A 13,848-nucleotide genomic window follows, 5' to 3' on the forward strand; every position below is an offset into this window, starting at 1 on the left:
CATTTTAGGGGAGACATTATAATTAATTTAGAACTCAGCCTATTATTTATATTAACCCTGTTAGAACCACATTAATTCTTTAATTCAAGGAATACACACCAGATTTTCTCTGTCAGGGCTGTTACATCCTTATTATTTCTCCTGTCCTGGATGAGATAAGATGTCCAGCGTGCAAGTATATCCATGGTGGGTATTTCTCAAGCATCTGGGTGGTCTGTATGCTGCTGGGCAGGTGCAGCATTAACATTTACAGAAGTGAAACCCAGACTTGCACCATCTGGGGTTCTGCTATGCTGTTTATTCTCCCCGTGAATAATGGCTTTGCTGTTTTTGTCTATTTATTTTTACAAAGAATAGGTGCTTGCTCATGTTCTCAGGTCGATATACCTCACCACCTCTGCAAATATTTTTCTCCCTTAAGCAGGCCGGGGAGTGGGAGGAAGGCTCGAAACTGCATTTTCTGCTGGGGGCACCTCACACGTCCGTGGAGAAACGTGAAAGTAACCCCCGGGTGGGGGGAGGGAAAAAGTGCCTCTTCCTCTCCTATTGTGGCTTGGGGGCTGTTGCGGGATTTTTGGGGGGACCCTGGGTCTGGCAAAGTCGCTCCTCAAAAGACATCCTTTGTACAGAACCCGCTGGTTTTTTGGGCCGTGGGTGTCTGTCAGCGGAGCCGAGTGGGACGGCCCTGCCCCGCGTACCCACCCGTGACCCCCGCGCAGCACCGCCCCCTCCGTCCCGCTCCCACTCTCAGCCCACCACGCGGCTTCTCCCGCGACCCCCCGCGCCGTGGGGCCGGGCCTCGCCGGTGGGGAGATGCGGGCCTGGCCCGTGGGCGCTAGCGCGGCACCCCGGGGGCCACCCCCCCCGCAGTGAGTGGGGGCGTGGGGGCGGGCGCTGCCCCTTTAAAGCCTCCGGTGGGGGCGTGGCCACCCCGCGGCGGGGCGGGGCTACCCCCTCGGCGGGGCGGGGCTTGGCGTGCGGCGGGGCGTGGCGCGGCGCGGCGCGCTGAGGTCAGCGGCGAGCGGGCGCCGTCACAAAAGGAAGTGGCGGCGGCGGCGGCCGTCAGTGCGGGGAGGGGCGGGGGCCCGCGGGGCAGCGCGGCGGCGGGGAGGCAGCGGCGGCAGCGCGGGACGGCGGCGTCGGCGGCGGCGGGGCGGCGGAGGCCGCGCCGCGCCATGGCCCAGCAGCAGATGAGCAGCTCGCAGAAGGCGCTGATGCTGGAGCTGAAGTCGCTGCAGGAGGAGCCGGTGGAGGGTTTCCGCATCACCCTGGTCGATGAGTCCGACCTCTACAACTGGGAGGTGGCGATCTTCGGGCCCCCCAACACCCTCTACGAGGGCGGCTACTTCAAGGTAGGGCCTTTCCCCCTGCCACGGCGGCGGACCGGGCCTCCCGCCGCCGCGGTGGTCGCGGGGAGCCGCCGCCGGGGCCTGCACATCCCTCCCACCACCTCTCCCCTTCCCGCCCCCCCGCCATGCCAGGCCTCTTTGTCGGGCTCGGAGGGGCCCCGGTGGGGCGGGCGGGCCCGCGGACGCAGTCGGCCCCTCCGCCCCCCGCCGCGGGAGGGGGTCGGGGCCTGCGGGAGGGCAGGGAGGCTCGGCGGCCGGAGGTGATGCCCCGCCGGCTGCGCTCCCCTGCCCGCTGCTGGCGGCGGGGGCACGGGGACGGTCCGCAGGGGTAAGCGGGCGGCGGGGGGGGCTGCGGGACCTCCCCTCTCCCTCGGGAGGTGCGCTTTGGGGAGAGGGGGCCCCGCCACAGCCGCCTCTGTTCTGTTATTGTCCTGTTTTAACCCCGAAGAAAGGTAGGTACCTGCCTTATGGAAGGGTGCAAATTTTTCCCTTCCACCCCAGGTTGTCTGCTTGCCTCTGGTCTGCGTATGTTTGTTTCAAAGTAAGGGGCTCCCCAAGCATCCCTCGATAGCTTCACTCATCGCGCAGGAGCATCCTGTGTAGGATGACTAATTCAGGGTAAAGGCTGTGTTTTCCACAAAACTTCACGGGCTTCGGGACTGGCTTTCATTATTATTTGCCCCCCTTTTTTCCTTCCTTTCCAAACTTTTAGAGGGCAGCCTTCAAAGGACTACAGCAACACATAATTGTTGAAGGTAGATAAATGCTTTCAATTCCTCTCTCAACCATCCTGTTCATCCAAAAAAACGTTTGTGGTTGTTATTTCCCCTCTTACAAATACCATAAGCAAGAAATCTGGCATTGCTGTCCCAGAAAGGAACTGAAGGGAGCATACAAATTCTCAAAGCAACTGGAGGAGGAGGAATTGCATCTTTTTCTTAAAAGAAGCAATTACCTTGGTGCCTGCAGAAGGAGTTGCATTAGGCATACCCCTTTGCAATTGATGTCTGATTTGTCTCTGGCAAAATACTGTCCCCTTCAGCTCACTTCTCTTGGGAGTTAATCGTTTTAGTAGTGGCTCTTCAGTTTCCCGTTTCATGCCCTTTGGCTTCTGTCAAACCGAAAAAAATTTTCGATGATCTCTTTGCTTGGTTAACATGCATCTTCAGTGCCTCTTGGCCTCTCTGGGTCAAGGTTTAAGAGCTTTGTTCCACAAAACTAAAATAACCTGTAGCTTGGGGAATAACAGATTTGAGTCACGTTCAGTTCGGCCTCATTGTTTTGAAGGAAGGGAAGGCTTTGGCACAAGGCTTGCCTTTTGTAATGAGTTGGCTGGCTTACTCATGTAGGTGTGATAGGTATATTCTTAGACTCACCTCCATTATTACTTATTCAGGAAGTCACTCTAGTCTTTGGTTGGTAAGTGGATCATTTTTACATCCAAATGGTTTGGTGACCTCTTCCTGCACTTATATTACTCATCCATTTTTTCCCAAAGAAATGACAATGGGTCAAAATATTTTTGTTTTGTCTGGACTGTATGTTTGTAATTGTTCCTGGAAAGAAGCTGAAGGAACCTGTGGAATAATCTAGGGATGTGTGTTAACAAGTGTAGATTTAGGTAAGGTTGTCAGTTGCCTTACCCTCAGTATTATGAATGTGCCATTTTTATTGGTATTTGATGTCCTTGAACTGCTGTGCCTTTCTTCTAAATTCTTCTGGCTGATCCTGTGATACTTATTTTGACAGTGGGAGACAAAGGTCTCATGATGCCTTCACCCCCCACAGCAGAGGGATTCCCTCCAAGTGGCATGGCTGAAGTCTGCCGTATTTCTCATCTTTCCTCCCTGAGGAGCTGTGCATGGTGGTCTTTTGTTTTGGTAGTGTCTGGTCTTCGGTCATGCATCCTAACTTCTGAGACACTGAAAACATGATCTTAGACCCTCATTCTGTCCCTAGGGAGGAGGAGTCCTGTTGTCCTGAGAAGTGATGTTCTTGGCTTTCTTTGTATTGGGCCCTACACTTTAGGTGTGTTAAACTTGGTTTACTGAATCATTTAGAAATAAGACTAATACTGTAAACTTTATTTGGTGGGGTGATTTCCATGATATATTCATAGCATATGCAAGGTGAGCACTAGTTCAGATCAGCATTTGATTTATTTTGCAGATTTCTTGGCTGGATGAAAATCCTAGTTTCATCTTGTTTTGTATTTTTAGTTTCCTAAAGTCAGGTAAGCAGCATTAGAAATATGCAATTACAGGATGTAACTTTTTTAAACTTTGTGGTGATGAGAGATGGGGAATTTTCTTCCACTTGAGGTGTGGTTTGAGGATAAGAACCAGAGGGAAGGTACAAAGGCTTATAGTTAAACTTCGATATAAATAATTTGAGGAAAAACCCATGTTTATTGTGACCTTAATAAAGACAGTCTTAGTGATGGTTGATTGGGAATACAAATGCTTGATTTGTGCTTATGGAGCTCTTGGAGCTGGTAACATCAGCTTTTGGCACCTTGTTTATTCTTGGAGAAATATGATCTTTCTCTCTGGGTTGTTGAACTAGCTGAATAAACTGAAATGAGGAAAGTGCTCTCTTTGCACCTCCCTGACAGGAGCTACTGCTGTTAAAAGCTGGTTCGGTATTTCAACAGATTCTGGTTTCAGTTGCTAGTCCTTTATCTAGCATTTGATAAATTGAAGCAGAAAACAAGTGCCCCTGAATGTTTGTTTAAATAGTAGTTTGTCAATACCTTAGTGCTGCCTGTAACAGTCAGGCACTTTTTAAAAATTTGAGCACAGCATCTAAGCATATTTTATCAACTAATGTAGCATGCTCAGATCTTCAGTAGTACTTTATAGTTTAGGACCTCCCAGATAGATGGAAAGGGCAGCAGCCTTCAGAAGCAACCACTTCTGAAGAGCAGCTTCTGCCAGCAAGGGACACTGATAAACCTCTAACCAATGCTTTGATCAATGCTTTGAGCAGTCCTGAACCACAAGCCCCCTCTGTGTGGTCAGTTGAAGGTGCACATCTGCAGTGGAGGTTATAGCAACCTTTGTCTTATCCAGTGACTTTATTCCTGGTCATACTGAATAGCTCCGTAATGTTTTGGGCAACCCTTTGCTTAAGTTCCAGATTTTTGACCCTTAAGGAAGGAGTTGAATTACCCTGGTTACTGCTCATTCCTTGCTGACAAGTCAAAAGTAGCTCAGGGTCAGTGATGTTAAGGCCTCCAAAGAAGTCCAGTGATAAAAGCAAATGTCTATCCTTCAGCTGCTGTCAGCAAGAAATTGCCAGTTAGAGTGAAGTTTCCAAAAGCATGAGTTGTGTTGGGCTACAGGTATTTGACTGTCATAGCTGAACTTGATTTTTGGTCCCTGACTCATTCAGAGTTGAATGAAAGGATGAAAGGTGTGTAGACCTTGTGTGTCTAAGATGTTGATTTGCTCATAGCTGATTCAGTTACAGAGTTTTTTTGAGTGACAAAGGGAATGTTTTTCTTAGAATAAAATGCTTTGTGTCTAGGTCATAGATAGTGCCAGTTGCTTCTTTCTTAGGGCAGCTGGGAAGGATGTTGTGTGGTAAGACAGATCTTTAGTTCAGACTCCATTGGGCTATGTGATGTTTCTGAATTGCTCTGGAAATGATAAGGTGTTTTTCTATTTTTTCAGGCAGTACCTCAGCACTAGAGAACCAAATTGTGCTGTAATCTGCAGAACTGTGTGTGAGCAGTTCATCGATGCCACTTTTATGCCATAGGCATCTTCTGTTCAGACGAGAGGCTTCTTTGCTATGTGGCAGGAGAACTTCACCTTTAATTTGGCAGCTGATACTTAAATGGGGACCACCACATCAGAGGTGATTAAGCTGTAATCTGATGATGATAGGTGCTGGTTGGGATAGATTTCAATGGCTGGGAGTTTTGCGTGGTAAAACTCACCATCTCAGTTGACTATTGAATGGTCTCCCCGCCTTGAAATACAATGTTGTACTTTGATGCTAGGACCTTCACAGCCTGGGCATTGATAAACCTCTAACCCATGCTTTGACCAAGTGATGTTTTCAGGATGCTTGCAGAACTATTAGAAAGTGTTTCCTGATGACTTACTCAAAGCTCTGTGTGTTTAGTGCAATTGCACCTTAGCGTCACAGCTTTTGATTGTTTTTTAAAAAAGAAATTCTTCTCATTTTTATAGTTGAATGGTATTCTTGTGTTGGGAGCCAGCCTTTCAAGGAAGGTGCAAGCGAGAAATTGTACAAATAGAAACTTCATTATTAAACACATAGCGCTGCCCAGAAGCATGCGTTGACCAAGTATGCTGTGTCAAGAAGCATGTTTAATGTAGAGCAAGAGTCAATATTAAAAGCTCCTTCAGAGGTGATTTAGGCTGGGTAGATGAAAATGAATACACCTAACATGAAAGGAAACAAGAAAAATTAACTGCATTGTTAAGAGTTGCTATTTGATATTTCTTAAGGCAATTTTATTTCATATTGAAAGAGCAAGTCTCGACACATAGGTTGGAGGGGGGCGAAAAACCCCAAGCGTTATGATTAGTTTTCTCGAGTAATTTGGGGGCTAAATACTTGTCAAGGCATTGTTTTCCTTGCTTTTTGTAACTCATTAACCATGTGCTGTTTAGAGTTTTGTATTGTTGGATCTCAGCTTTTTCCAAGTGATTTGTTTTGATTTCAAAGCAATTTGCAATATGTGGGAATAATTTTTTTCAGAGCAGGAAATCGATATGAAACTTACAGATAACTGATATTAAGAATGACCACCGTGCTTAAAAGGCTGGTGTTGTAGGCTACTTCCCAGAAAGTTTAAAATTAAGCAAATGGAAGTGTTTTAAGCATTTAGAATTATGTAACTGGTAGAACATTTAACTCCAAAATATTCCTTGGTGCCGAGGAAAAAAACGTGTGGTACTCTCAGCACAAAAGCTGTCTTCTTCAGGCCCCTGTGTTGCAGGGTGCTATAGAGCTTCTCTCTGTGTACTTAATCTTCTATTTTTGTTGCCTTTAGGTATCATTGATGCTAATAAGCAGAGGTTTGATGCAGCAAGGGGGTACGGAACTGCAGGTGAATAGAGCCTGGAGTTACTTGCTGCAGGTCTGAAGAGCTCCCATTCAGAGTAGGCTCTTTCCAGAGCAAAAGAGATGCCAGGCAAGGAGCCAAGAAACTTTTTCTGATGGTTGTTCGCTGATCTTAAGCACAGTTATGATCTCTAGCCCTCAAGCCTGGGGAATACCCAATTGACCTGCACTGCGCTGTTGCAAAGAGTTTTTTGGATGGCTACCTCTGTGGCTACCATAGAACCTCCAAACAACTCACTCAGCCTGTAGCCTGTTTTGGAGAGCAGTCTATCCTCAGGAGGAAATGGGCAAGGTAATGATGTTAGCCAGCTCCCAGTCCTTTCCCCAGGGCTCCTCTGATCCAGGTAGGGTTATTGTGTATGCTAAGAAGCACAGATAGTGATTTCCAGTTCTGATACTGCCTGAAAATCATGTGCAATTAGGTCCTCTTGTAAGCAAGAGGAGAGCTGTAGCACAGCCCACGTCTGCCATTAGAATAAAAATGGAAAGCTTTCCATTTGGAAAGATTGAGCACTGTTGGTTTGCGTAATTTTTCCATTGTTTGGCTCTATAGCCATGAGTTTGCACAGAAGGATCCTTGGATGAGGTAAAATACAGCATGAATTTTTCTCTTGGATAACAATGCAAAGAACTGTGCCTCTCGAAATGTCTTGCCTGTCCAAGAGATAGTAACTAAAAGCATGTAGATGGCTTTAAACCTGGTTTGTATTATAGGAATTGGTTGAAGTTTTTAACTATAGCGTTAGAAGGATGTTCTTTTTAACTCTTTCTGTAAACCCTTAAGGTCTCCAGTATTGCAGTGACAATATGCCAGTGTCTGAGTGTGGGACCACATCTGTAACTTCTCAAAAGCTCAAACGTATTTTTACCTCTTTGTTTCTGAAGTCATGCTTACACTGCCTGATATTTAACATAGTGATATATTCACGTTGTCAATCTTCTCATTAATAGCACTTCAGGTCTACTGCATGATGCTCATTTTATATCTAGAGGGTAGGAAATGCCAGAAAAAATGCTTGCAGAACCTTAACTCTGGTGTTTTTGGCTGTGTAGTTTATGGCTATCATTAGGTGTTTAGAGTAACAAATACTATGGACTAAATGGGGGAGGTGTTACATTGAACTTACCTGTAACTGAGTTGAAGTTGAAAATGTAACAGCTATAGATGGCCTGCAGTGTGGATGAACTAGAGGTTATGTGACTCATAATACAGCCAGTCCTCTTGTAATTTGGGCTGTGTCTAATCAGATGTGTGCATACACATATGCACGTGCACAAAATTAGCTTGCTATTTCCAGAGTGTTGCTTCATTTTTAAAACCTTAATGTTTTATCCAGCTTTATGAGTTAGAGGAATTGCAGTTAATCTTACTAAGCTTTTGTGGTAGTGATTTACTGAGAATGTCTCATCTCACCAGGCTAGTTTAATAGTAATAACTTTGGCATTGTGTACCCTCCCTTGAAGCACTGGTAGCCCAAGATGAGCCAAATTGATGCCTGCCTCCACATTTTTCTGAAATATTTAAAATGCATAAATATTTGCCCAGAGTGGCCTACGAACAGGAGAAAAATTTTAAAGCTACTGAATTGAGGTACACATAGGATATTTTGGAATCCTGCTTGACTTGGAAGAAATGTGACCTTAAGACTTCCTGAATGTTTGGTTTTTTTAATTGAGGCTATCATTTTGAGAACGGGGGGAAGGTAAAGAGGCTCTCAAGTGGGTGGCACTGTCAGATATCATAGTATTTGTGGTTAACATATAGAAGGCTGCCTGGTAGGCAAGCTGTGTCTTATTCCTTAAGATATTAGTACTAAGAGCATGACATGATGTCTTCCCATTGGTCTGTTTTGTTGTCTTGAAATTATACAAGTAATCTAGAAATTCATGTAAAGGACTTTTGCTTGGGAGATGAAACTTAACTTGACAGCAGTAGGGGCATGTTTGCAATAGCCATGTGTCTCTTCCTCAAGTTATGTATCCTAGTTAAAGTATTTAAAACATGTGTTTTAATGTTCATTGTAGAAAAGTATTTGGAGGGTTTAAGATGCAAGCCCTTTTGCCAGAGTATTGGAACAGTGTAAGGACCAGTGTTTAGCAAGTTATGCCACTTGGATCAGTTCTTGTGGATTGGCACTGGTCCATTGTGCAAAAATTCTTGTTTAAGTTAATCCTTAGACATCTCACCAGGTAGAGACCTTTTGCTGTCAGATCTAGGCAAAGGTTGAAACAATACCTTCTTTTGCAGCAGTCTCTTTGGCCTTATCAAAACAAAAGCCATGCAGTGGAGTAGCTTTGACTTACAATACATCCTGTGAGGACACATTTGTTCTTGCATAAAGTCTGCTCGTATAAGCCTCTAATTCATGGATGTAAACTACACTGGTGTGCAAATGTGTGCTTATCTTGGCTAGAATAACTATCCCTAAAAGCACTCACCTTTATTAAAAGAATGGGTTTCTTATAATGTATTGAAGAAAACTGAATTTTACCTCAGTGCTCCTGATTACTTTTGCAGAATAGTAACTGTACCCACATTTAGTAGCTGAATGCCTTTCAGTGGTGCATTAAGCAGTATAACTTGAGAGGCTAAGGTCTCTACTGCACCTTTTAAGTGTTTTGTAGCTATTATCTAAATCCCTTCTAATTTGTCATTCATGTGGTAACAAAATGCCCATACCCAAATGTTTCAGATGAAGGTGCATGGCACTTTTCAGTTAAGGTGGAAAGAAAAGGCCTTGTCTGTTCTTGATGATACTGCCACTTCAGAGGGATCTCTGCCTAACCTCACTTTTTTTTTTGTTGTGGCCATGTTACTCAGAATGCTAAGCAAAAAAGCCTTAAGGCTCATCTCTTGTTGAAAACTTAGTGTTCAAATTCAGTGGATGATGGTAACGTTTCTTCTCTTGTATAATTCTGTAAGTGTCAAGTGACTATTGCTTGAGACAACCACAGTCATGTTTAAACAATTCTCTATAGAGGACCTGTTGTCATTTCTTTTTTTGAAAGAACTCCTAACTGAAACGAGGCATTTTATATTGCTGTATGATCTCCATTGGAGCATATAAAAATGAAAGTTTTGAGACCAACATATGGAATGATTTCCATTTCTCAGTGTCTGCCAGAAACCTGAAGGCTTATGTGATTCAAAATTTGACTAATATGCTTTCTGTGAAATTCAACTGTTTCCCCCCCCCCTGCTGATAGCACTTTCATTTGTGTGGAAGAAGCTTGGCTGCCTTTGGTCTGAAATACAGCAATAGTGGCACTGCTGGTGGAAGTTGGATAGGTGGGATAGACTTCACTGAGGCTGTGAACATTTGGGCTTTTACATTGTGGAATCAGCTGGATTATTTTTGAAAATTGGTTAATACCAAAGTTTGTTTTGACCCTCGGAAGTTTATGGGTAGACTCATCAGAAGCTGAAGACCAGCCTCAGCAGGGTCATTGTGACTCTTCAGCTATGGAGATCTATTTTAAATGGTAATAACATCTGAGTTCATGGTCTTGAACCCCTATCATCCATGGCTGTTCCTCAGCTGGAAAGAAGTCATAGTTGTATTGGCTGCTACTAAGGAGGGATGGGGTAAGAAGGCTTCTGGTCTTGGCCACTTTCTTATGGATATTGTGGAATAAGTCTGGCTTCTAGTGCTGTTAGAGGTGACACTGATTTCACTGATTCAGAGCAGCCCACTTAGTGTTCAACTTGGACAAATGCTTGTTAATTTTCATGCAATTTACAAGCTTATCCCATACTTACTAAGTAGTTGTTCACTTTGGTTCATGCCTCTGGTGTGAGTGGTATGCTTATGCTTGCGCTCTTCAACTAGTTACCGTATTTTGCCTGCAAGGGACAACTAAGTAACATGCTGGCAATCAACAAAACCTTTAAAAAGCCTTGCTGCTTGATGTAATGTCCATGGAGACCACAGCTAGGCTGGCTGCTGTAGGTGTGTCCTGCCTACCTTAGCCAGGGAGCTCCACGCTGGGAGCTGTAGATGCATTGTGAAGTGGTGGATCAGGTCAGGTTGGGGTAAGAGTAGTGACTGACCATCCCAAAGCATGGCACTGCCTGTTCCCAGACTTCATGGGGGTGCACTGAAATGTCACATGGGCATATCTTCAGCAGTCTTTGGTGTGTGCACCATACTTGAGATCTTGCCTGCTGTCCAAGTAGGTAATGCCACATGCTGTGGGGTCAGCTCTGTGCAGTGGCAGAGGCATGGGGGATGGCTCTAGTATGCTTGACCCGTTATCGTGTTGCCACCAGGCCTCTTCATCTGTCTTGGAGTCTCTGGGAGTCTCCCTCTTCCATTGTCTCTTTTCCTATACTGGGCTGATTGTACTTTGGGGCATGACTGAGGCCTGACAATAAGGTCACCACGTGTGACCTGATCAGAGCTCCTGGTGTCTCAGCCTTGTTGTGTTTCATCTTCCCCTCCGCAGCTGTTAGCGGCGCTGAGAGTGTGGATGACTTTCACCCAATTACAAGAGAAGAGTGAAGTACTTTTGACCTTCCTACTTATAACCAATACTTCTAAGATGGCTAGTTTCCGCTATTACAACAAAAGTAAGCTTGCTGGGGAGAGTCTGTGAGTTATACTTCAGCAAATCTAGGAAAGCTCTGGTTGGAGGTTAGTGAACAGAAAGAACCTGAACGGTTCAGGTATTGGCACCTGCATCAGTTTTGTTTGTATCTTCAACTCCTGCACACAGCAATTTACTTGGGATTTCCTAGCTGTTTTATTCAGCATGCATTAGTTCATAGCTGGGGGTATAAGTAAGTATTGGGGGTTTTCTTCCTTTCTCTTGTTAAGTATAGAGCAATGACTTCTGTACTCTAGAAAGAAGAATAATTACAGTATGTTTTGTGGAACAAATGCTAATAAATAGTGGGTTTTGTGTGGTTGATGTCTAAACTGTATTCTAAATCTCTATTAAAAAAATAATCTAAAGGAGTTTTTTTGTGGCATATGAACATAATTATGGCATCAGGAAGGATATTCCCTATTCTCAGAAGGGACTTCAGTTTTGTTAGACTACTTTTATGTGATGCATATCTTGTGCAACAGTAGTAATGCAGAAAAACTGAGGATGGCAAAATTTGGGCTGATCCTAAAGCTTACTGTTAACACTTGATTGTGTTGAATTTGGATCTTAATTTGCAGATTAACTAGGTGATGTCAATTTGAAATAAGAGGGTTACGGGAAATCAGCATCTTTCAAGAAAGGTTTGTACCTGTTACTAGATGCTTTTATGGCCAACCAAACATCATCTTCTGCTAAGTAACAGCCAACAAGCTTTCTTGAGTACTTTTTTGTTGAGCTTTGTTTGGTAAAGCTTTTAAAATCAGTAAAGCTGTGTCACACTTACTCTGAATGTGAATTGCTACAATTTGATGTTAGACTGGGTGAAAGGGATGTACAATCCAGAATTCATCATCTGTTAGGCCCTTTGTGTGGGTGAAGCATGGCACTTGTCGAGAATAGTCTGCGGATGCTACACAAACAGGATGAGAGCCAATGCAATGCATTGTTCTAGATCTGTTGGTGAATGTAAGAGGTCCTCATCTGAAGGACGCAGGTCTAAGATTGGAAAAATAATGTTGAAGTATGCGGGGTTTGTACAGCTTTGAATGTAAGGTAGGAACAGAATGTTCTTTAACAGCAGTAAGAGGCAGTGTAATTTAGTGAATAGGATAGGGACTAAAAGTCTCTTATCTGTAATGGATTCGTATTCATGATCCTTGATAAACTAACATTTTTATGTAAAATGGATATATCTTATAATAGCATGGTTGACTAAATCTGTAGGTAGAAAGTGTTTTGCTTTTTATAAATAGCGCATGGGAAAGCTTTCTTCCAAAACAAATTCAAGTTGTATGTTTACAAGTACAGTATTTAAATTTGGAATAGCTGAAGAAATTGTCAAGTGAATAGCTTTCAGGCTGCTTAAGCACAAAAGCAATGAGTTTTTTAGAATAAGAACTTCTGCTTATTCCTGTTTTTTAAAAATAAAAACCTGAGCAGTTTCCTGAAGCACCCCAGCACAGATCCTGATGTACTGACAAGTCACACTCCTCTGCACAGACTTCGTCCGTGAGGCAGCTGCAGCAGTTTTCTGAGAGCAAAAAATAAAGCTGGGGTTGTGTAACTTAACCTGGGGGAGGAGGGGGACATTCCTAGTGTTGAAGAGAAAGCCATCAAGTCAAGGCCTGGGCATGTAGGCTTGCTGGGGGAGATGTATGCTATGCAGGCTTCACAAATATTTCTCAGAAATAGTGTATCAGGGAGAATCTGGGTAGACTTCTTGTTGGAGGAGCCAAAGCTGTGCCTTGGCTTCCTTATTTGAAATGTCACAGGGATCTGCACTGATTTCAGAGCTACCCAGCTTTTTTTACCTCCCACCTCTGGAATTTCTTCCTTGTGCTGTCTTAATTGCTCCAGCTCCTTGTGCCCTTCTTCTACAGCCACCCCAGGTCTTCTCTCCTGTGCTTTGAAGATTAAGTTCAAAATAAAGCCTCTCAGCGTAACGAAACCGGCATGTGGGATTTGATGTCAAGTGCGGAAGTGTGAAATGGCTTGCAGCTCCATAGCATGGCCAGGGAAACAGCCTGGCGTGGCGCTTTGTGGAGTTGACACCTTTGCGGAGCAAGATTTAGTTTGGCTAAGTTAAGATGAGGTTTAAAGTATATTACTGACATGCCTCTGAGTTCTGTTGTGCTTGTCACCCGAAGTGCAATTACCCAGGCTATGCCACAACGCTGAGCTTAAGACACATGGGCAGAAAGCCAAATTCTACACTTACCAAGCACTTTAAATAGAAAACTACAGGACAACTGACCTGCAGGTACCTTTCCCTTTATAAGGAAAGCTGATGTTTCTAACTGCCAGAGGCTTCTTTGCTTTAATTATAAATGCATTGATAAACGCTGATGTATAATACTGATTTGCTAAAATAATGGTTGGTCACAGCTTAATGTGGTTGCCCTGCAGAGTTTGAGTTTCAGGCAGAATATAAAGTCTTTTCCTGGTCTAGTTTTGTTAACCTTGTATTAATAGGTACTGTGAAAGGAATACTCAGGGCTTTCTCCAATGACACTGTGTCAACCATGGCAAACCACCAAGGTTCTCAGTACTGAACTGTTGAGATCATTTTATAGTGTTTAAGTATTTTTTCATTGCAGCAATGGCACATTCGACCTGTCTCAAGCACAGTAGTGGTCTGGTAGCGACAGCATGATATTTAACACCAGTTGTGAATTGACCCAGCTTACAAGTTGGTTTTGCAGCCCATGCTTAATCCCATGTTGCCATGGTTTAGACTGCTACCAGTATCAGCGCTAATGGATACAAAGCTAGTATGGTTGCAGCTGTAAATTTTTAAGTCACAGCAGTG

General features: G+C 44.1%; 1 protein-coding gene across 1 annotated transcript in view; it reads left to right on the forward strand.

Annotated features, from left to right (window-relative positions):
- The first annotated feature begins 1,102 nt into the window (after nt 1-1,102).
- The window catches only part of UBE2R2 (ubiquitin conjugating enzyme E2 R2), a 55,040-nt gene continuing 42,294 nt past the window's right edge, over nt 1,103-13,848 (forward strand). The window contains exon 1 of the mRNA XM_074932159.1: nt 1,103-1,352. Coding sequence (XP_074788260.1) covers nt 1,176-1,352 — 177 coding nt within the window. The 5' untranslated portion in view covers nt 1,103-1,175. The remainder of the gene's footprint in view (nt 1,353-13,848) is intronic.

Source organism: Athene noctua, chromosome Z, assembly GCF_965140245.1.
Source record: "Athene noctua chromosome Z, bAthNoc1.hap1.1, whole genome shotgun sequence".
In the NCBI taxonomy this organism is placed as follows: domain Eukaryota; kingdom Metazoa; phylum Chordata; class Aves; order Strigiformes; family Strigidae; genus Athene; species Athene noctua.